At 43.4% G+C, this 23,691-nt stretch overlaps 1 protein-coding gene across 2 annotated transcripts in view; it reads left to right on the top strand.

The window, feature by feature from the left end:
• The first annotated feature begins 1,034 nt into the window (after positions 1-1,034).
• LOC133496873 (neuron navigator 1-like) overlaps positions 1,035-23,691 on the top strand; it is a 70,731-nt gene continuing 48,074 nt past the window's right edge. For both annotated transcript variants that reach the window (XM_061812938.1, XM_061812946.1), the window contains exons 1-5: positions 1,035-1,052; positions 1,196-2,028; positions 2,365-2,456; positions 10,777-11,556; positions 23,227-23,329. In XM_061812938.1, the coding sequence (XP_061668922.1) occupies positions 1,050-1,052; positions 1,196-2,028; positions 2,365-2,456; positions 10,777-11,556; positions 23,227-23,329 (1,811 nt within the window). In that variant the 5' untranslated portion in view covers positions 1,035-1,049. The remainder of the gene's footprint in view (positions 1,053-1,195; positions 2,029-2,364; positions 2,457-10,776; positions 11,557-23,226; positions 23,330-23,691) is intronic.

Here is a 23,691-nt window from a genome sequence, read left to right on the forward strand (position 1 = left end):
TCGACTCTAAGTACCACTGTATAAATCACTTATAGTGATGCCATTTTTTTTTTACATGCTGAAACACTTGCGCTAATTTTTTCCACAAGTCTCCTGATAATAAGTTTTATGAGGCAGAGCAAATCATTTTGCAATCTCTCTCTCCCCCAGATGTTGTAATCCTTCATCAGTTTTCTGTTGCTTTCTTTTTTCCTCTTTTCCCATCTCTTCAACCTCATCGACTCCCATCTCCTTTTTCTCCTGCAAGGATGCGAACGATACGATATTACGCTGAAAGCTTTCACTTGGGTAAGACACACATGCGCACCGGTTCCATTGGGTCAAGCTCTAATATAGTTATCAAGACATTTATGCATTTCTGAATGGGCCAAGACGGAGCACACCACGGTGGCCTGTAAAAGCAAAACAATACAATGAATTGTGAAGTACTTTTGAAGTTGGGAAAACACATTGACAAAAGCAGGAATACGTTTACATTTCAGAAAACAGATTAAATATTAGCCTAAACATGTTTACATTTCACAAAAACACATTAACGAGAGCAGAAACACTTTTACAAAAGATGCACCTCGCTTCAACATGATTGGCTTCTGTATCACGAAAGGGAAGTCCACGCAGATGGAACGAGATTTCCATTGTAAATAGTGTTTTGTTTGCTGAAATGTAAAACTCTTTTGGCTTTTGTTACTTTTCTTCTGAAATATAAGTGTTTTGGCTTTTGTTAACGTGTTTTCTGAAATGTCTTTCACAATTTGTTATATTGTCTTGCACTTCCACTGTGGAATGGTGAAACGAGTCCTTTCAGTTAATTTCAGTCGCAAGGACTGAAATGAAAATCGGGTAAATGAAAGCACAGAAAGAGAGCAGTGTCTGTCTATAATTTGATATTGTTGAGAAAATCATTTTTGTGAGCACGATTCAGCTGTCGCCATGAGCATGTGCTTTTACTCGGACTCAGACTGCTGTTTGCTGCTTTGTTTGCAGAAGACCCGGCAGGCCAAATTGATTGCATGGTTGCTCCAAAGTTGTGCTAAAAACAAGCCCAACCGATGGTGACTCAGTTTTTCATACAGGACATGCTTGATTCACATGTTGCTGTTTCAGGATCTGCTGTTTCATTTCAACATGGTGTAAAACCCGTCCTGAGTAAGTAAAACATCTGTTTTCTCCTTGGCTTTTGTGACTCCTTTATTAGGTCATCATGAGCGGGGGCGTCAAGATGAGGTCCACCCTTCGGCCCCCTGCCTCATCGGGAATCCCGCTCCCACGCTCGCCCTTACCTGCCTCCCAAAAAGCGGACAGGCACCAAAGGACGCAGACTTCCAAATGCACACCCACACACACACCCACGCAGTCTCCATTACTTTGCCCTCGGAGCTCCGGCTTACCTAAATCATCCCATCGGGACGTGCCAACATATGGGGGCCTGCAGCTTCCATCCGTCCACCAGCCAGGTCTACGTGCTCGCCAGACCTCTTCTTCAACCTACAATAGTCCATTGACTCAGCTCCGAGTGCCTCCGCCACACTCCAAAGAAGCTCTGGACCTGGAAAAGCCCACACAGAATGATGCAGATTTTTCACTTGATGGGAACTGTAATAGAAATCTTTGCACAAATACAAACCAAACTTTGCTTCAGTTCAGGAGGGGAGAGCATTCCACTTCCAGGGTGATTCATGATGTCGTGCCAGGCAGGGCGGAGGTGGCTCCAAAAATCCACCCTACCCAGTCTTCTATCCCCAACAACGGTAACGTCTACCAACCTCGCCCTCAAATTAGCCATCAGGAAGCCATTAGCGCTCTCAGCGACGGCGCCACCCAATCGGACGAGGAGATGGGGACACCGGAGGATTCAAGTCCACCGTCCTCTTCCAGTCTTCCGATGCTGCCGCCGGGCATGCTCGCCATGTCTGTGATGTGCCGGCCACCTTTAGAGATGCCCCATCAAGGCCCGCAAACGGAGCCTGCTCCAGTGGAGACGCAAGCTCCACGAGTCAACATGGCGGCGGTTGCTCCCTTCAGCTTCAGGTCAGTGGTCCTTTGATATCAAGTCTTCCACTCTGACCAAAGATGATTTATATTTCATGCAAAACCCATCTCTCCCATTGCTCCATATGACCTCCGACTGTACAGGCTGGCACACCAGTCCCAGAGGCTTGTTGTGGAATTTCATTCCAATTCTTGCGTATCTTTTTACAGCAAATACACACACACACACTTGCTTTCTGGAGCAGAGCTGATCTTTTAAGTGTCCACTAGAAAGCCTTTAAGGCCTAGTACACTCTCTCTCATAGTCCCTCAGCAGGCCTAAATGAAGGAAAGAGGAAAAACATTTTGATGTATAAATATGTCTTATGTTGACAGGCTGCAGGTGCAAGACGGCGATTTGTCATTGGATGAAGTGAGCGACTGTTCGTCTGGATCTATAGAAATCTGCTGTGATGACCTGACACCAGGTTTGAGAAATTCACTGCTATAGTTCACATCACTATTTTTTTTTCCTGAACTAACCCAGAAGTTTCGTTTAATTTGCTCAGTAGGCCCGAGAGCACTAAACAGCCAGGAGGTGGCTCTTGTCATGTTTGGGTGCTAATGTTTCAGTAGCAAGACAACATTTATTGTGGCAGTCAAACAAGCCTTGCCAAGTTCAGATATATGACTCTCGTTCTTGGCCCTGAATAGATTTGGGAATAAGCAGCCTTATTTCAGATAAAGGCCTCCTACTCATCAGGGCTCGGCCGCCACGTCTGAAGTAAGGTGGCACAGTTAGGAATGTGTGCCTCGGCCCGCGGCGGTGATGACTGCAGCGGGTCGGGATGATGAGATGGGAAGAAGAGAAGCGGTCAGGATCCGCCGATGAGTGAGGATGACAGCGGTGATGTGGGTCAGTAATGGGATGAAAAGGCTGCGCTCGCTGGCAGGCAGCATTGTGTGCACATTGATTTCAGCTTTTCACCCATCCTCATCTCGTATACATCCTCCTGTCAGTACTCTATGAGTTTCTTCCGCTTTAATTGGAGAGGGAACACATTTCCAAATGTAGATGGGTGTTTAAAACCACGCTATGAGGCAGGATAACTGTTTGCCATTTTCCCACAAATAATGGCCCACAAATGTAACCCATGTAGACAGACAAGATAGCAGTTCTCACAGTCACATATTCATTGTCCTTTGCGTTTTTAGAAATTATTTTTGTCGGGCAAAGTATATTTTATACAGTACATTAAACCACCAGCTTAATGATGTTGTATTCAGGCCTTTATTTGGGTTTTTTCTTTTAATCTTCTAACAATGCCAAATAAATGGTTAGAACTTTCCGTTTGTGGAATAGCGGATGGGAGTGTAGTGCTCTTAAAAGGCCTCCTGCTGTCTTTGCATGATGCTTTTGGTCCCAGTCTTGTAACTGATGCTTCACTGGTGTTTGAAGGGCATCGAAGGTGTTTTAGAGCAGACCAAAAGGTGCAATCGTGGCACGCGGCAGTAGGGCTTATATTGTAATAACGGAAAACACCGGGAGGGAGCGAGCGAAAGAGAGGTAAAGCATGTTTGGATGGAAGGAAAACAGAACACAAGACAAGGTGAATGGATGTCAACATATAGAATATATGCTGTGTGTTCTGTTCCGACGTGTATTTATCTGTAGCGACTGAAACAGCGTTTCAACACAAATTACTTCAAAATCAGTGTTATAACGTTGTCTCATCTTCTGACCCCGATGAAGACATAGACATTGAATATGGCTGCGGCACCATATGGTCTTTAAATTAGACCCAAGTCTGTCTGACCTTGCCACTCTCCAGAGATGCTGTGCACAAACGTGCGCCTTTGTGACGAATTTGATGGATGTCTGACCGTACACAGATGGTGTTTTGAAAGATAAATGGTGGGCAGTTTGTGTCTTTTTCCAGCAAGGCCATTGTCTTTCCGTATCTGTTTCTTTCTTGCAGGCGCACACACCAGGGTAATAATTTACTTCTTGTCCCAGAATACTCTGCTCAAGGATATTGAACACATGTATAGAATCCTGGTATTAATCTGCAATGTCATCGTCTTGGTACAGATGCACACCCGAGATCATGGCAATCTGTGCTATGAATATCTTGGACAATACAACATTTCATTAAGCCAGCCCTTATGAATACAATATCATGACTGTAAATGTTCAGCATGTTATCACCTTTACAATAAAACAAAATGTCAGTTTAATGTGGGCCATTTAAAAAAAAAAATCTAAACCCAATTTGGTATCATATCAATCCATCCATTTTCCAAGACACTTTTCCTCACAAGGGTCGTGGGAATCCTGGAGACTATCCCATGTGACTTTGGGTGAAAGACACACTACACCCTGAACTGGTCACCAGTCAGTCATAAGGCGCATATATCAACACAATCACTGAATGGGAACTGAACCCACGTTGCCAGCACCATCAGTGACAGCATCAAATCCATATTTAATACTTTGTAAGATCCACAAATTTAAAAATCAGATTGAAAGATTTTTTTAATCCCATCACGCTTCTTAGATTGTAACAACAACATACTATCCATCCATTATCTGAGCCGCATATCCTATTGTGTGCTTTTCATACACACGTGCGGATACATAATAGTATATTCCTGCATCCACAACAAATTGTAATTAGCAAGAATTTTTATTCTTAGGGAGCAGAAGTAGAAAAAGATAAAACATGAGCAGAGAAAATCAGATCATCGATAATTTAAGGGAAAAAGGAAAGCAGTAGTTATGAATTGATTTGCGGGGTAATATGGTTCAAGAGTATAATAAATCCATTATGTGCCAATTTTTTTATACCCTTCTGAAACATATTGAAAGGTGGAAAAGCTGTAGTAGAGATGTCAACATTAAACATCAGCATGTTCGCCGCCGGCTACTGTCTACCCTTAACAGGGACACAGTCATGGATGCAGTCGATTGTGCGAGAGATAAAAGAGCAGAACGGTGGATTGAATGAGAGCGCACTCCAAATCCCTTTTTTGACCACCGGGGTCACTCCCAACGCAGGGAGTCAAGTTATAGCGGACTCACTCATGTGACAAATCCACTCTCGCACTCACGGCGCTGTAACCAGGCAACGAGCGCGGGCAATGACAATGTCAACACTAAACCAGTCGTAAGAGTACAATTTAAAACCCTTCAAAACAAACATTTGGCCTTTTTCTCAAGACGCCAATTGTTGTCGAGCTGTGGATGATTCAGAATGAGCGTGTGACGTCCATCGGGCTCCAGAATGCTGTTTTTGTTAGATTCACATTTTATGCCTCCCAGATGCAGTCACACTGTTGTCACGGATAGGCCTGAAGTGTCTGAATTCCCCAAATGCTTCAACCAGTGAGTCACGCTGTGTATTATCACTCTCCTCATTCATGAGTCAGAGCGTCCCGCTCGTATGTATCGCAGTGGAGTATTCACCTCCATGTCCTGTGGACCCCCCGAGCGTTAGCATGGTACCAGACGTGAGCAATTGAAGCGGGGGGGGGGGGGGGGGGAGATGCTGTGAGGCAGGATTTCCCCTCTCTGTCTTACATGCTTCCTCTGCTTCTCGGGCACATACACACACCATCCTTTCCTCCTCTTCTTCTGAGTTTATTCAGTCGCCAATCAAATTTGTTTTCCGAGCTAAATCTGCTCCTTTGCTGTGCATAGTCACTCACGCCAGTACGTGTGACTTTCTATCTTTTCCTGACACTCAAAAAGATGTGGAATTTGGAGGTCCTTTGTGACAACAGAGAGTGGCTGAAAGTGACGTCCAATGGGATCACGTCAAAAAGTTCAAGATTCACGTATTTATTTTTGGGTGGTTTTCTTTTCTTTGTAAACCTACAAATACCGCAACGCCCCTCACAGTAGTTGTGCGCGAAACTGCAATATTTGTTATCCATAACAGATAAATACCACCCCAGTATCGCAGATATTGATACTGGTACTGATACTTTTTACAGTTGAAGCATCATGAAATTGAATCAATGTATTCTATCCATACATCTATTTTCTGGGTCGCTGATCCTCACAAGGGTCGTGGGAGTGCTGGAGCCTGTCCCAGCTGTCATCGGGCAGAAGGCCGGGGACACCCTGAATTGGTTGCCAGCCAATCACAGGGCACATGGAGACACACAACAGTTGCACTCACAATCACACCTTGGGGCAATTTAGAGTTAATGTTGCATGTTTTTAGAATGTGGGAGGAAACCGGAGTGCCCGGAGAAAACACACGCAGTCATGGGGGGAACATGCAAACTCCACACAGGCAGGGCTGGGATTTTCCTTCTGTGAGGCCAACGCTCTAACCAGTTGTTCCACTGTGCTGCCATGTGTTATGTCACGTTCCAAATTTTTTTCAAATGTGAGCAATGCAGTCAGCCCTAGAAATAGTTCACAAAACCTGCGCATTTAGGCTGAAATGACTTAATTAACCCCAGCCAGTTGCTCTCTGCGTGGGGGTATGATAGTGAATGATTTTTACAAAACAAGCGCATGCAAATTTATCGAACTTTGCTATTTTCACTTATTTGTGTCAAAAAAAATGAAAAAAATACACATCTAGACTTTGAATGGGGTGGGGTGGGAATTATTTATGCTAGCCATATTTTAAAGTCAAGAGTTATGGAATAAGTGCCAATGTTTTCTGCTTTAAACTGTCAACTGCATTCAATGAGTTGCAACACAAAGAGTCGGGCCCCTAAATTACGTCTGGCATTTAACTTCAGAAGTGCGTCTGCAGCAAAACAGAAATTCAAGTTGCTTTGATAATAGTATTGATCAACATCAATATCTGTCTTACCAAAATGCGGATCGATCCGCCCACCACGACCTCGCAGTCCCTGCCCTCAGTAGGCTGTTGAGATATAATGGTGAATTGGTTTCAAACTATTCTGAGATGTAGGTGCAACTCTATTCACACTTTACTTCCTTCTGCCCAACTGCTCGTCGCTGCGGCACGCTCCACTTCAATCTGAACATTCAGCCTTGAATCTCTATTTACCCGGGCTTAAAACTGCCTCTATTGTGAATGTGTGCGTGTAGAAATGATTTTCGCCAATTTCCCAAGGTTTGGGCTGGTGGTCAGCACTCATGCACGAACAAACAGAAATTTCCTACCTGCTGAATGTGTGTGCAGTAAGTGATGAATGCAAAGCCCAATACAGAGTGCTGGCGTCTGCCGCACAGTCAAACTGCCAGCTTCTCTGAAATCAAGCCAAATTGCTCAGGTAAGATGCACACACTGGAAAGGCAGTCTTCTGTGTGCCTCAACATGTATGCGTGTGTGCGCTAAGTATCAAGAAAGTGTATGCTTATATCCGCGGTATATTAAAATGATTAGTCAGCAGCGCCAAGAGAGTACTGCAACAGACAAGTAACTCTGTTCTGCCAACAGGCACTTAATACTGCGTGTGTGCTTTTAGTGCAGCGTGTGAGTGTCTGCCTGTGTGTGAGTGTTTGTTTGTGTTTGTGTGTGTGACACACAGTGCTGCCTTATACACACTCGGTCTCATTTCACAAACCCGTCATCAGGGAGGTGTAAGAGCAGAAGTACGGCTGCTATTAACCCGAAATTACACCCCTCAGCCCCCCCGGACGTGCTTGCAACTGGCCCTTGAAGCCTCGTAACTGTCACTAAGCCACAGCTTTGACCTCAGTGCGACTTCAACATTGGCCCTTTCAATGAAGTTGGCTGACTCCAGCTAATGGATCTTAGCATTTAGCAACAGACTATGCTGTGTATTTTGTATGAGCCATAAATGTGCCTTCATCAGTCCTTTTGCAACTTGTAATGCGTGACGTTCTTTTATGCTATTGACCTGAAAAGAGTTTAATTTGTTCTCCGACCACTTTAACTGAAAATACTCATATGTCAAATCAGCTTTTCCCATTAAAATTAATGGAAATGCCATTTATATGTTCCAGTCCCCCCCCACCCCCCCCAAAAAAAAAAAAAAAAAAATACGGAAACTTTTAAGGATTAATACTACCATGCCAAAATATTGTACTTCATAAAAATATATAGCATTAACATAATTAAATAGTATTTAAAAAAGTTCAACTATTTTTGTCGCAGTGCATCTAATGGATGGCTGTTCTGTGGCCCTTTCTGGTGTTGTATGAGAGGACAAATAGACAATAGAAAAATATACGGTATATTAGTGCAGCTTTAATACGAGTCAAATATATAATGATAATGATAATAATAAATAAAACTGAATACTGTTAAATTGTCTGTTCATTTGTGTTCAATCCATTGCCTAAAGGGTTATAGCATTGCAAAATGGGTGCTTTTTTAGCGTTAGCATTAATCTAGCAGACTGTAAGACTAAGCTATGTGTTTGTTTTAAATACCTAAGGTGTAATTTTCTTTTTTTTAAAAGTTTAATTTGACAGTAAACATCAACTGGGAGTGGCAATAAACAAGTTGAAGTCTCTTTTTCGGACAGCTGTCTCTAAAGTGAAGTGAGTTGAGTTCACTGGCCCCATAAAGCTCTCATCTCTCAAGTCTATGTTTGCAAGTCAAACCAAAGGTTGAGGAGAAAATTGCCTTAATCAATTAGGTACAACATATTAGTTTCCCTTTGAATCTTAATTTTTGTATCAGTCATTTTTTTTCCCTCGATTCTAAGCTTCCATTTTTGTGTGGTCACAGTTTTGGAAGGCCTGTGATTATCCCAGCATGTCAGTGATCCGGTGGCCAAAGCAAAGTCAAAAGGCATTCGGAGACGGGTTTGGTGTGGGGTAAATGCTTGACAGCGCTCAATCCCATGAACAATAACAGAGATCGTGAGCCTCTCGTCTGACATCAGTGACCTCTGACCTCGCACCTTTACACAAACGCTCCATAATATCGTAGAACCTTTTTCAGAAGAGTGGAAACTTGTACAGCAAGACAAAGAGTAGGTTCCCAATCGTGCATGTCCCCATAAGAAAAGGAAGAAAAGCGCTTTTATAATATAGTACAGCTAAATCAAAGCGGCGAGCTCAAAGGAGACTGGATACATACTGTTTCCTGTAAACAGTTTTATTGATTACTTTCTATTATTAAGGATTATGCTCTGCCATCATTACTATCCCTAATGGAATGGATGGTGTTTGTGCATTTATGGCTCTCTATCAAATCATCTCTTAACTTATCCAATGTAGGAAGATGGCTCAGAAATAGATTTTTCGCATCTGAAGCCGAGTTTCCCGAGATGGGATGTCCAGTGGAATGAAGTTTCATTTTTGAACATGCGGGAGCACTGCTGAATTCCTAGATGGGGGCTTCTTTGGCGTTGTCTCATCGATGTGACACTGTGAGAGACCGAGCCGCACATACATTATACACACATTCAAGAGGAGTACACACTGAATTATCTACACCGTCACCCACACATGCACTTGTTCTTGTTTTCAACCAACGTGTTTCCACAGAGGTCGTGCTGGAAAATGGATACGATTACGCAGCCAGAGCGTAATGGCCTGTGGATTGAGAATTGCTGTTGTGGTGTGGTGTGGATTTGGAAGAAGGCTGGAGTGGACGGAGTGGGGGGAATGGAGATGAGTGGGTGGTTGATGTTATGCAGGTGGTGGTCGGGCTGATTATTTCAGGGCTGTCGGCTGCTAATTAAAGCAAAAGGCTTCAAGCCTGGCCAACTTTGTGCATTTGGGATTGTTCAATGTCCCATTAAACCTGTAGTCCTCTGATAATTCAAGATAATCATGGGGGGGGGGGGTTCCTGTGGTTAACACACTTAACAAAATCTGAATCTGAATGGATGAATAAAGCAGCAAATGTGATTATGAAGGACTTGGCTGTAGATGTTACGGTGGGGTTTGTGGGGGGGATCTTTTATTCTGGCGGCAGTATTTGACATTGAGGATCCTTGCCATCACACACTGCTCGTCTGATTGAGACCCCTGTTAAACGAAACGATAAGAACAAAGAAATTATCTGATAAATCCAAACTCAAATTTTTAAGTTATTTTTTTGTTACAAAGTTGGAAAGAAAGACGGTATATTATTAGTAAACCTTTGTGTTTGCCATGTGGTGTGTAGCGTAGTGTGGTGTGTCAGACAGAGCAAGCAAAGACAGATTTGAGGTTGATTAAAAAGTGTTTGATCAAGCTTTTTAAGATGTACATATATTCATGTGAGGATAAAAAAAAACAAACAGACAGAGGGAAAGGGGAAGGGAGGGACTGATGAATCAGCCAGTGGGAGGAGGGCGAGCCAGAGACAGCAAGCTAGAAGAAGGAAGGCTAGCGGTGGACCACAGAGAAGGCGGGTGAATGATCCAGCGGGGCTACGTTGAGCAAACCAGCGAGCCAGAGACAAGCAAAGGGAGGAGAGACGGAAAAAAGGGGGGTGTCGCTACTGTTGCGACTGCTTCTCCTGTCAGTTGGCTGCTGCCTGCCTCAGGAGCAGGAGGAGATGCCGAGCGGGGAGCAAGCAGAGGTGCAGACAGGCAGGACGGCCAGTGACTGCTGCGTTTTGTTCCGACAGCTCCATTGTCATCTGTGAGGTGCTGTTTTAGACTCTGTACAAAGATCCTCACATCCAGGGATTTTAAGGTGCGAGGTAACCAAACTGCCACTGGCCGTCTGCACTGATGCTTTTGTTATTTTCAACTAAAGGGAATCGAGCTTGTCCAGTGTGCTTCCATAGAGACAGCAAACCAAGACGGCTCTATTGTTTTTAATCGCTCTTTCTCCCATCTTTCGCACCTTTTATTTTGGTCTGCCTGTGTGTATATCAGAGCATGCCCCTGTTGTTTGGCTCTCTACAGGAGGGATGCTGGAGGCTAATGTGGCTAATATTAGCATGACAGCAAAGCCAAGAGAGCTGGACCTAAGGACTTCAGGCAAGGATTCTTCATCCCAGTCCATGGCCTCAAGGAAGCCCCCGGTCAAGCCATCTGCTCTACCCCAGGGACCTCCACGTCCCTCCAGATCAGAGCTGAAAGTCTACCGGCCAACTACTGGATCCATCCCCATTCCTGTCTCAAATCCGTCCAATCTACGAAAGCAGCGATCACTTAGTAACTTGATTGTGCTCACTGATTCTGAGAAAAAGCTGCACCTGTACCAGACTCCCAGGTGGCATGATGATGCAGGCCAGCCTGGTGCTGGCACCAACAAAGGAGTGCAAACCAAGACGGGTCAGGCTGCAAGTGGAAAAACATCACTTTCCAGAACACTTTCAATGTCAGAACAGTCCCTCTTCCAAGGCAAGCCCAAATCATTCAATTCCCAAGGGGTGACCTCAAATTTGGGAAAGGTGAGCCGAATCCCAGCCCCTGGAAAACCACGGGGACCTTTTGCCGAGGTCAAGCCAATTAGTAAGACCTCTGATGCACACCAGAGTCCAGGACCAGACTTGGACGATCCGCCAGTTAAGGCTAATGGAGCTGGCGGGACTGGGGATAATGACACAAAACTTGGGGACAAGGGAAAATCTGAGAAGGGGGTAGAAGGACAAGACGATAAGGCTTTTTTAAAGGTGGACCCTGAATTAGTGGTGACAGTTTTGGGGGACTTGGAGCAGCTGCTGTTCAGCCAAATGCTTGGTAAGTGCACTTTTTTTCTCAGCATGCTTTGCATGGGGTCAAGCATGAGACCCACATCACTTAGAAACATGTCTAGAAAAAGGTCCATAAATATGGTACACTTTCTTAGTGATTTTTGATCTGTCATGATGTTGTGCACAGAAAATGGGAGTGACTGCTCGACGTTAAATTAATATAAACAAACTGACTGCTACTGTAAAAAAAAAAAAAAAGTAAAATGTTGTATGGATGCTAATATCAATGTTTTTGTGTTGCTTGCCTGACATAAGCTTTTCTGGAAGGTTAACATTGCTTATTTTTTGTTGATTCATGAGCTAGCAATGGAACGACTGGTTCTTATCTGACACACTCTCTCGGTTTCACAGAACCACAAATGCCAGCATCCTCATTTAGACATGTTTACGTTGTTGCATCCCAAATTGGCCATTCATGCTCAAAGGAAGTGGGAGTGGGACGTGTGGGTGGGCGTTGTCAAATGGTAAATAATACGGCAGCATATTGCGTGAGCTAAAGCGCCCTACCTATTTATCCTAGTACCACGCCCCCTCCACCCTCATGTTCGACCTTCAACTTCCCCTTTACGTCCATTGATCTCCTGGCTGCGGACAGATGGTCACCATCTACCTACCAATGCCGCCGCCCGCCTCCTCCTCCCCCTCTCTTACCGCGGGCAACGCTAAGGAGAAAGGAAGGGGAATGTAGACTCATTTTGCCAAGAGTCAAGGAACTAGCAGTGGAAAAAGAGATTAAAATGTGATATCATGTAATCTTTTCTTTTTTATATCAAAATTCTCCTCCTTCACAGCCTCAAATTGCCGTCTTGTATCTCCTTACCCCTGCAGTCTGCACACAGACACAATATTGCTTGGGGATGTAGTTTGCATTCAAACACAATCCTTTTTTTTCCCTGTCGCTAGCCACACCTAGACGCCTGGAAACCAGGTAGGGAGAGGACGCGCACTTCAAACGAGGGACAGAGTATAAAATGAAGCATCAGACGTTTGCATGTTAGAACGGCTGTAACAAAAGTAGGGTTGTAAAATCATGAAAAATGCCACCGATTCAAATCTGTCCACAGAGACAGACTGAGGCTTTTCGATCTGCAGATTATTTTGTCACACAAAGCACAGCAGGTGTGTGGGTGAAGCGTGTGAAGACGCTCATGAGTTTCTACGTCTGCCTTTGGGAGAGGCCAATTGTGACTTGCCCTCTTGCCTGCGGCTGTGGGCTCATCTTTTATCATGTCCCCCGTTTCCATTTGGACATGCAGCTGATTGGTTTCGGCTTTGCGTGCTCTTTCATATTGGGAGACGTATCAGCATATGCCGGTTCTGTGCTCTCCTCATCCCGCTTTCTCATTAGCCTCTTAGGAAATGGATGCTTGCTGTTCTGCGTTATGTCAGGATAATCTTAACTTTAAATTGACCGCAGCCCGTTAGCCATATCCTGTATGCTTCTGGCATTGAAATGGGTTCCATCTTCTTTGGTGACAGCTAGCAGTATGCAATGTGACAACGTCCTTTCCAGATGAGCCGTAAGCAGTCGGCAAAGATAATGTAGGACACCACTGAGGTCCGATCCAGATGTGGTAACCCACTTGAAAGAATTGACCAAAACCGTATCCCTCAACAAAGGTCAATATTTAAATATCCCAGCTTTCGTGAGCATTAAAATAATGAAGTATTGTAGTAATTGTATACTTGTTAAAGGGATGAATGCTTACGGTTATAGTTTTCTGTCGCACTCAGTACTGTATTCCCAAGCCCAGCAGCACCAGTGGCCTCCTGGTCAGCTGGTGGTTAGCGTCATTGTCAAATTGACATGAGAGGTTGCTTTGCGGTTTTGCTAGCCAGTTGTGCTCCCACTCTGTCAGGTCACCTTCAGTCAACCACTATGCTTGAACAGAACCGGAAGTAAGCAGTGAAAAATGACTTTTGTTCAGAGGACGTGCACAGAACAGACACAGGATGTACTACAATCCACACACACACACACACGCACACATACACACACACACACACAACACACACACACACACACACACAATGTGCTCTCCATGCATGCGCTGACTGCAAAGCCTCAAACAGTTAATGAAATTTCCAGTTAAGGCCTGCTTCATCATGAGAAGAGGTTTAAGATTAGTATCAGTTTTTCACTAATAGGGACAATGGGGCTATTCCACCAATGAGTGATTAAGAGATTTCTGTTAATTGGATGTAGAGAATTACTGGAATTGATTTGTTGTCCATCCAGCAGCAGCAGCAGCAGCCTCTTTGGACTTAGGACTGAAACATGCAACATGACATTCAAAATATCAACACACACACACACACACACACACACACACACACTAAGACACACATCAAAGGCTAATTGATTGCTTTCCCCATTTTGTTTAATAAATCTTACAAAATTAATTATAGGACCGCACCCTCTTTAGAATGTTGCACAGGTTGCTTACGTTCAAAAGCATTTGAACCTCAGATGTCCTCCTTTAACGACACCTTCGGGCCCCATCCAGCACCGATAATGAGGTGTGTGTGTGTGTGTGTGTGTGTGTGTGTGTGTCTGTGTGTGTGTGTGTGTGTGTGTGTGTTTGTGTGTGTATGTGTGTTTGGATGCGAGAGAGCAATCCCTCAAGCACTGGCCTTTCTTAGCATGAGGGGTTCGCTTCTAAGACTGTAGCAAGCACTCAGATTAGTCTTTACATCAAGATAATGAAAAGATTCAGCCTCCATTGCACTAATCACACATCTATGATCCTAGAAAAGGCCATCAGATTTAAAGTGCATTACAAATTAAAACCTAAAGGACATCTGTTTGGATTGAGATTTGTGTACATGGGAGTTTTACTTCACGAAAGATTAGATAGAGCAGATACTGTAGATTTAGGTGAAAGATCAGACAGATGAGGTTAGACTGGGATCCCCTTGGACCATGATGTTCGCAGATGATATTGTGATATATAGTGAAAGCAGGGAGCAGGTGGAGGAGCAATTAGAAAGATAGAGACATGCACTGAAAAGGAGGGGAATGAAGATTAGCTGAAGTAAAACAGAATATATGTGTGTTACTGAGAGGGGTGGAGGGGGAAGAGTGACGCTCCAGGAGGAAGAGATAGCGAGGGTGGATGACTTATAATACCTGGGGTCAACAATACAGAGCAATGGAGAGTGTGGTCAGGAAGTGAAGAAATGGGTCCAAGGAGGTTGGAACAGCTGGCGAAAGGTGTCTGGTGTGTTATGTGACAGAAGAGTGTCTGCTAGGATGAAGGGCAAAGTTTACAAAACAGTGGTGAGGCCGGCCATGATGTACGGATAAGAGACGGGTGGCACTGAAGAAACGACAGGAAGCAGAACTGGAGGTAGCAGAAATGAAGATGTTGAGGTTCTCGCTCGTAGTGACCAGGTTGGATAGGATTAGAAATGAGCTCATTCGAGGGACAGCCAAAGCTGGATGTTTTGGAGACAAGATTCGAGAGAGCAGACTTCGATGGTTTGGACATGTTCAGAGGCGAGAGAGAGTATATCGGTAGAAGGGTGATGAGGATGGAGCTCCCAGGCAAAAGAGCGAGAGGAAGACCAAAGAGAAGGTTTATGGATGTGGTGAGGGAAGACATGAGGGCAGTTGTGGTTAGAGAGGAAGATGCAGGCTTAGATGGAAAAAGATGACACGCTGTGGCGACCCCTAACAGGACAAGCCGAAAGCAAAAGAAGAAGACGAATCAGAAGTGGCATTTTTACATGTGTAATTTTACCGTTGGCTGAGCCCATGACCGCAGAGCACGCAAAAAGATGACGAAGCGACACACACGTCTTTAAAGGGTGCCTCGAATAGCAATGTGTTTGTTCATTCACAATGTGCTAGTGTGTATATGCGGGCATATTTGTGCACGCAAAGGTTTCTCCAGCATCCTTTAGGAGCTCTCTGGAGAACAATGAACACTTCAGAGGAATTGTTCAAAAGACGAAAAAAAAAACGACTTCAGCGTGAGCCACTTCCAGTCTTGCCCTCACTCACTCCTCATTGTACTCAGACTGCCAAGTGTGTCTTTGCCGCGTGCCACATTCAGGACGCTTTGTCGAGGAAGTAGTGACACGACAAATAAAATGGCTTGCGACGTGAAGTATCCTTTCAGCCCTGCGTCCTCCCCTTCGAGTCGCTCAACTACGATGGTCGCTGACGGGACACGGCATTCTGTCGCCACTGAGACAGGAGAGCAGATACAATATTTATGCCGTACATAGAAGGGATTGTAGCAAAGGAATCGCCATGGTGACCATGAACAATATGGACATATGCATCAGGATATGATTTGTCCCAGTGGTTGTGCATGTATGTTTGTGTGCATTTTGAAATGGTAATTCCCCAAGGACTTAATGTTGCAGGCATTGCATTAGTGCTGTCTGCTTCCTGCCATCCTCCTTTCAAATTATAAGAGAGCACTTTTTGTTTTTATCTCATCAGCTCTTGCACAACACAAATATATACATCATATATATTCATTCATTCATTTTCCACGCCACACAGATCACGGGCGTGCTTGGAGCCTGTCCTAGATCCCTCAGGTCCACCCTCAACTGGTTTCCAGCCAATTACAGGGCACATATAAACAAACAAGCATTCGCACTCACATTGAAAATATACAGGAAAATTTTGAATCTTCAACTAACCGAGTATGCATATTTTTGGGATGCTTAAGGAAAGCAGAGTGGCAGGAAAAATGCTATTAACTCCAGACAAGCGAGGTCGGATTTGAACCTGGCTCATCAGAACTGTGAGGCAGATGTGCTAAACATGTGCTGCCACGTTATAGTCTAGCAAGATATAGTAAGTACGAGATTGCTGCTTCCGCCCAATTCATGTTGGAAACCAGTCTGAAAAAAATCTTAAATCTTTTTTGTGAAACATCATTACATCGTAGAAACACGTGACTCCCTCAAATGTATTTTTGTCTTTGTACATTTTGTTCATCTTCATGCAAGCTGATACAATGATCTGAATTGTGTCAGTGATAACAGCGTGAAGACTGGTATGTAGCCCACGTTGTGATGAATACTTGAGTATGAGTTTGTATTCTGTCCTATTTGTGTATTTTTCTGATGATGGCTTTCAGATGAAAGTGTGCATTGTTACTGGATGCTCGGTCTGCAGCATCAAAAGTCTCCTACGCACACTTAAAATCTTATGACTGACTGGTCATAAAAGAGCAGTGATTCTCAAACATTATACACCAAGTACCACCTCAAAAAACATTTTTCTCTTAAAGTGCAAAAATGCTGACCAACATTAAAATACATTTCTACAGTCCTGCAATAAATTGTACAAGGTGAAAAGGCCTTATGTGCTCTACTCACATCTTGTACAAATATGGATGCGTTACTCACAAGTGTAGAGTGTGCAGGTCTGAAGGCACCTTGTTTTCATGACCTTTTTTCACAGGTCAACAATTAGGTCACTCCTCCATACCTTTGAGTTTGAAAGTTGCCCAGAGGCTGAGATGTTGGCCTCATCGTCCTCTTGAAGAGTGGAGTGTGAGTCTTACTGATTTCTAAGAAGATAGGCCAAAGGTTAAGGAGCTGTTGCACTTGCATTTACGCGCCCATGTTTGCATTTGGTCCAACATGTGGTGCCAGGTTTAAATGACAGTCTTGTCTTTGAGCTAAACTCTATAAGCTTTCGATGCTTTTCGTTTGTCACGGTGTGTTGTTGCCAAAGGACAGTTGGCATGATGCGTTGTTATTGGAGTACGGGCTCTTCAGGAGTAACGGTACAGTAGCGTGCTGTGAGTTGGCTTGCATTGTCCATCTGATCTGAAATATTCATGGCTACTGATGAGTCCCAAAATTCTTTTATCACTCCCCTCTAAAACACTGCATCACAGAGTTTTATATCAGAGGTATCATCAGGTCCTCATTTTTATTAGTCAAGGTATTACATGTGTTTTTGCAACATCAATACAGAATACCGCATAACCTAAACCAGCAGAAAGTCATCGGCAGGGTCTTTGGTGCGACCTTAGTGTGCTTATGTTAGCCTTTAGCCTGTACTACAACCAAACATTCTTTCTATCTTCTAATCATCTAATATTACATTAGGGGGCACGGTGGAGCAGCTAAAAAGTGTTTGCCTCACAGTTCTGAGGACTCGGGTTCAATCCTGCCCCTCCTTGTGTGGAGTTTGCATGTTCTTCCCGTGCCTGCGTGGGTTTTCTTTGGGAACTCCTCCTATATCTCAAAAACACGCTACATTCATTGGACACTCCAAATTGACCCTAGATGTGATTGTGAGTGCGGCTGTTTGTCTCTATGCGCCCTGCGATTGGCTGGCAACCAGTTCAGTGTGTACCCCGCCTCCTGCCCGATGACATCTGGGATAGGCTCCAGCACAACCGCGACCCTTGTGAGGATAAGCTGCTAAGAAAATGGATGGATGGATGGATGAATGGATGGATGGATGGATGGATGGATGGAAGGATAATATTACATTTGTTCCCCATTTTTAGAGGTCAGGTGACTTTTCTGAAAGTGTTTTTGTGTTTCACCTTCTCTTAGATGTGCACAGGCTTTAGGATTTTTCCTTCAGGGAAAGTGTTGAGATTGTGCATACAAAGATGGTACTGTGGTGAGATCATCACATACTGTATCATGTGCTCTTACAAGGTTAGGATATTAAGCACCATCCTGGTGAACCGGAGAACTATGAAACTGTGTGGTTATGTGTGTGTGTGTGTGTATGTGTGTGTGTGTGTGTGTGTGTGTGTGTGTGTGTGCGTGTGTGTGTGTGTGTGTGCACGTTTGTCCACTTGATCCAGATGTACAGGAATGGTGACATGTTGCAATGCTTCCTGTTTTGTAAACTGAGGTCACTAAAATTATGATTATGATGGTGGTGGTGATGTCGGTGTTGGAAAGGGGAAGAGTGAATCAGGGTGAGCAATCATGCAAAGCAAACTAAAGATTGACCATTTGATTGTGTATTCTAAAACAATTGTCGTGGACATACAGTACATTAGTTTATATAGGTCAAATGCACACAGAGCGTACTGGAAGATGGGAACTTTAACCTGTTAAACACCTATATTTTCTTTTTTCTACACTGCTTATCATCACAAGAGTCACGGGGAGTGCTGGAGCCTATCTCAGCTGTCAACGGGCAGGAGGCAGGGTACACCCTGAACAGCCGCACTCACAATCACACCTAGGGACAATTTAGAGTCTCCAATTAATGTTGCATGTTTTTGGGATGTGGGAGAAAACCCACCTAGGCACGGGGAGAACATGAAAACTCCACACAGGCGGGTCCGGAATTAAACACCGGACCTTAGAACTATGAGGCCAACACCAATATATATATATATATATATATATATATTATACTATAAATAGCAATTTTAATTTGTCTGTCTTCACTACAAGGCAGAAAAACATAAGCAACGTTTTTAAAACTATATTTAAGGTGAAGAATAACAATTTGTCACAGGGGGCCTTCACTCCTCCTTTTTTTTTTTTTTTGTTTCCTGTAGGCAGGCCACTTGCCAGGACTGCTGAAAGCAGCGATGAGTTTACTTCTAAACTAACCCTAAGACGTGCACAACTACATTAAAAACATTGAAATAAATGAAGGCATATGTGCCTTGTTGTGCAGCATCAGCAAAAGCTCAGGCACACCAATCTATCATTTACAACGTGGCTGTATAGCCTGAGGAGATTCTCGTGACAGAAACATATGTGCGCACATGTGGTCCAGACAAGGAAAAGGAAAGATTAGGAGCAGCCGCCATCATTCATTCATTCATTCATTCATTCATTCATTCATTCATTCATTCATTCATTCATTCATTCATTCATTCATATTCTGCAAAACAGGTGCTCTGGCGCCAGCGAGTGACTCAACAGTCAGGAAAGGATGTGGCAGTACTGCACTAAGAGACGGTCAAGGCCAGAACCATTAGTCTACCTTTGGGGAGTTTCTATCTCGGTGATGGAGAGAGGAGACAAATGGCCCAAGGGAGCAAAAGCAGTACACAGCAGTACACAGCAGTTTCGTAGCAGTCTCCACACGTCATCTACTTTACATTACAATAGATTAGCACAAGCACAGGGGTCTCAAACTGGCGGCCCGGGGGACCATTTGCAACTCGCAAGTTGATATTTTCTGGCCCGCACCTTAATATGAAAGTTGAATGTTCGTGCGGCCCTCGACTTTTTGTGAATGGCACTTTCACAGTGTTGAATGCAGAGCTGACGAACCTATTGATCACAGTAGGGTACATAGCTCTCGGGGGTGAATTGATTGAAATCTATAGCAGTGTTGTCATGGAAAGATTTATTTGTAGTTTTGCACCAGCATTCTTGGTTATCTTATTTTGTTAAAAAAATGAGAAATATGTTTGAAAAGACTGGATTAAAAAAAAAATCTTATTAAATTGCATGCACGTCTATGTGCATTTGCGGCCCACCGTCAGCTAAATTCTACCTCCAGCGGCCCCCAAGCTAAATTGAGTTTGACACTCCTGCATTAGCACCACTCCAAAGAATGTTGAAATGCTGTCTTGACATTTCCATTCTTAACTGAAGCATAGTATTTGCCTTCAACTAAATTATCTCAATTAAACTGCACGTGAAATGATGAGCTCTCAACAAATTATCGCTCATGTTTTTTTTTTATGCATTAAGGTGAACAGGTAAGTGGGAATAAAAAAAAATAAGGCCAGTGAGGTGTTTTCTTTTCTTCTTCTTTTTTTTTTTTTTTTTGCACTCAAGCTGTATCACACGTGCTTGAACAAGATCGGTGTGATTCATGCACACCCCTGGGGAGCTGACAAGGATTTGCATTTCTAATCCCCCCCAGCATCACCATCCCAAATGCCCCAGCTGGGCCGACCAGGGCCAGAGCAGATGCCGGGCAGGAAGCATTTTACGGATGTACGCTCTCACACAAGCATGCGCACGCTCATCCAGACCGTACCCAATCAATTGGACGCCAGTGTTAAGCAAAACCCTCATTTAGGGTCATTTACACTGTGCCATTAAGGCCTGCATGTGCCCACGCGTGTGTTTGGGGTTCTTTGTTCTGTTAAAGTTTTGTGCAAACTGAAATAATCCATGAAATGTGTCTTTTCCAATATACACTATGTGCCTCTCCATCTTCCTCAAGATCTTTTACAGTATTTTTCAACACACTGGCCCCCGCATTACATGGCCTACACTTAATTCACTTATTTAAATTTGACCATGTTTCATGTATTATTGTTTTTAATTTATTTTTACCCTTATTTACTTATGAAACAGTTCTCCTTTACAATGGCGACCTAGCAATGCTCTGATGAGATGCAATTCACAGGCTGTATTGTAAAAAAAAAAAAAAAAAAAAAAAAATCTCCATCTTACAAAGGTTTCCTGTGGAGTGAGTGGCCAAAGGTTTTTGCACATCATTTCTTCAATGAGCTCTCCGTCCCTCGGGGATGCCTGCTCAATTGTCTGTGGCCATTTTTCCTTTGGGGGGAATCGATCCTTGACCCTGAGTGGTGCAAGCCAAGTGTTCCTCTGTGTGTTGAGTGTGAGTGTACACACCACTCGTGTTTGTTTGCGCTGTCTGCAGCTGTTGCAGTTTGCCTCCCGGTTGACCAGGCTTGCCCCCCCCACCCCCCTTCATCTCCTCATTCGCCATCTGGACTCACTTGGTTAAGAAAGAGCATTTAGTGATCTGTTTTTTTTTTTTTTTTGCGCTTGTAATCTTGTAGTCATGGATCAAAATGTGCCTTTTTGTGACAATAATTACTATGAAACATAAATCAGATACCAAATCTGTGCTAATATTCCCATTAAATTAACTTCAAATGGTTTACCGAACCGGGTGAACTATCTGATATCGTCATGTATGAGTCACTTTGCTGATGGTGAGTTAGCGAAGAAACATGGCTGCATGAGGAACTATTACAGCTTTTACATGACTCACAAATAAGAAGCCATAAGAAATTAGGATTAGTGATTGTGTGTGTTTACGTGTGTCAATGCACATTACCACTCAAACGTTTCAAAGCAATTTACCATGCTATTGAACGAGTGTCTTAGCATATTAATGGTAGTGTACGACATACAGTATACAGTGGTGGCTTGAGGTATGAGTGACTCAACATTGTGAAGATACGAGTAGTCCTGACGATGTTTTACTTTGACTTTTGAGCACAACCTTGAAAGACAATTTGCTGTATGGTGGCAGAGAACTCAACTCACTTCACAGCATGCAGCACTTTGGCAAATATTGAACAATACTTCAAAAGATGCTTCAGCCTCTTTATTGCCACTCCCACTTGAAGTTTACTTCAAATGTGAACATATAGATAATTACACTTTGCGTACTAAGTACAAACACTGCTAGATTAATGCTAATACTAATTAGCATCTAGCGCTTTAACCCTTTAGGCAGATGACTGAATGAACACAAACATGGCAACACGTAAAAGTAATCAGTCATACTGTATATTCTTTATCCTCTACAGAGAACGATTGATATTAGTGCCATAATAATATGCTGAGAAAGTTGAGACGTCTGTGACCAGTAAATTTCCCCTAGGTGTCCAAGGCAGACACACCTTGAGCCTTTCAATTGTGCAGTGTGATACAAAAAACGTTTTTTTTTTAATTCTATTGAATTATGTCATTATGTAGTAGAATCTTTTGGAGTACCATATTTCCTCATCAAGATATAGCACACGTTTCAACATTTGTTTTTTTACGATACGACAAATAGATTGAATGGATGAGAAAACCTTTCAGTATAATTCAGTTTTATATTTTAATGAATTATTTAATTCATGAATGAACCTTTTAATAACTTTTTTACACACTTAGATCAATATTATGCATCTGTGCTTCAGGATAAAAACTGGCTAGTTTTGATTTTCCTGGAAACGCAAAACCTGCGGGTGTGCCCTTGGAGATGCGTGAGGCGGAAAAAGATTTTGCTGTCAGAAAGTCTGTTTAGACCTGCGCCTACTCGGACCACGTTTCTGTTTTTGGCACAGGTGGTCTAACGCAATTTTGGTCCATCTGATCAGGGCAAATGCGGGCAGATGCACGCAAGGTCCTCAAACCTGTGTAGTGGATGACAGACTTATGTCAACAGTGGCCATTCTAGCTTTATCTTCTTGCTTCTAATTTTATGCAACTTTCCCGAACATGTCGCTAAGCGCCAGAACTCTTTTCCACTTTTTTTGAAGTGTCAGAGTGCAACGAGAGGACACATTTCCATCATGGATGTCAGTTCCTCTTTTTTTGGTTTTCTTCTAGTGTATTTTTGTTGTTACCAACATCAAATTGACTAAACCATATTTGCATTCATCTTTTCAGTATATTTAGCATTGATGTTGTCGGTGTCAGCACTGTGGGGGAGCGGCTGGCACATCCACCTCATGGTTTTGAGTTTGGGGGTTTGAATCCTGTGCGGAGTTTTCATATTCTCTCCCTGCGCTCGAATGTGTTTTTCCTCCGTATTCCAAAATGTGCTTGTTAGATAAGTTGAACACCAAATTATCTGCCAGCCCCATTGAGGATAAGCGATGTAGGAAATGAATGAATAGATGTTGTCAATTGTCAGAAATGCTCCAGTGTGGCCTTTGCTGTCTAAAAATATCCATTTTATGTTTGTTTGCGTGCACTGCTGCAGACTCAGAATCCCAGAGGAAGAAGACGGTGCAAAATGTTTTGGACCTGCGGCAGAACCTGGAGGAAACCATGACCAGCCTGAGAGGGGTGCAGCTGAACCACAGGTCAGATACACATGCACACTCATCCACACGGAATAAGAAATATTTATCATAATGCCCACAACACTGTCATCATTTTCAGTTGGAATGTGCAGATTGCTGTTGGTGGTTACGGACATGATTCTTTACAACCTTTAAGCACTCCATTTTCAAGTAAAGGAAACCTTTGATTTTGTCATTTTGCACCTCACACTGCTTAATGTATGCAGAAGTGATGGGGGATTAGCTCAAGGCTGCCTTCAAAAGTCTCCCCCTGCAGATGCACACTGACGACAGAGACAGAGACACAGAGACACACAATAATACTTCGATTATGGGCATGCGTTTCCTCTCCCTTTATCTGCTTTCTTTTTCCCAACGTCTGG

This window comes from Syngnathoides biaculeatus, chromosome 2, assembly GCF_019802595.1.
Source record: "Syngnathoides biaculeatus isolate LvHL_M chromosome 2, ASM1980259v1, whole genome shotgun sequence".
Lineage (NCBI taxonomy): Eukaryota > Metazoa > Chordata > Actinopteri > Syngnathiformes > Syngnathidae > Syngnathoides > Syngnathoides biaculeatus.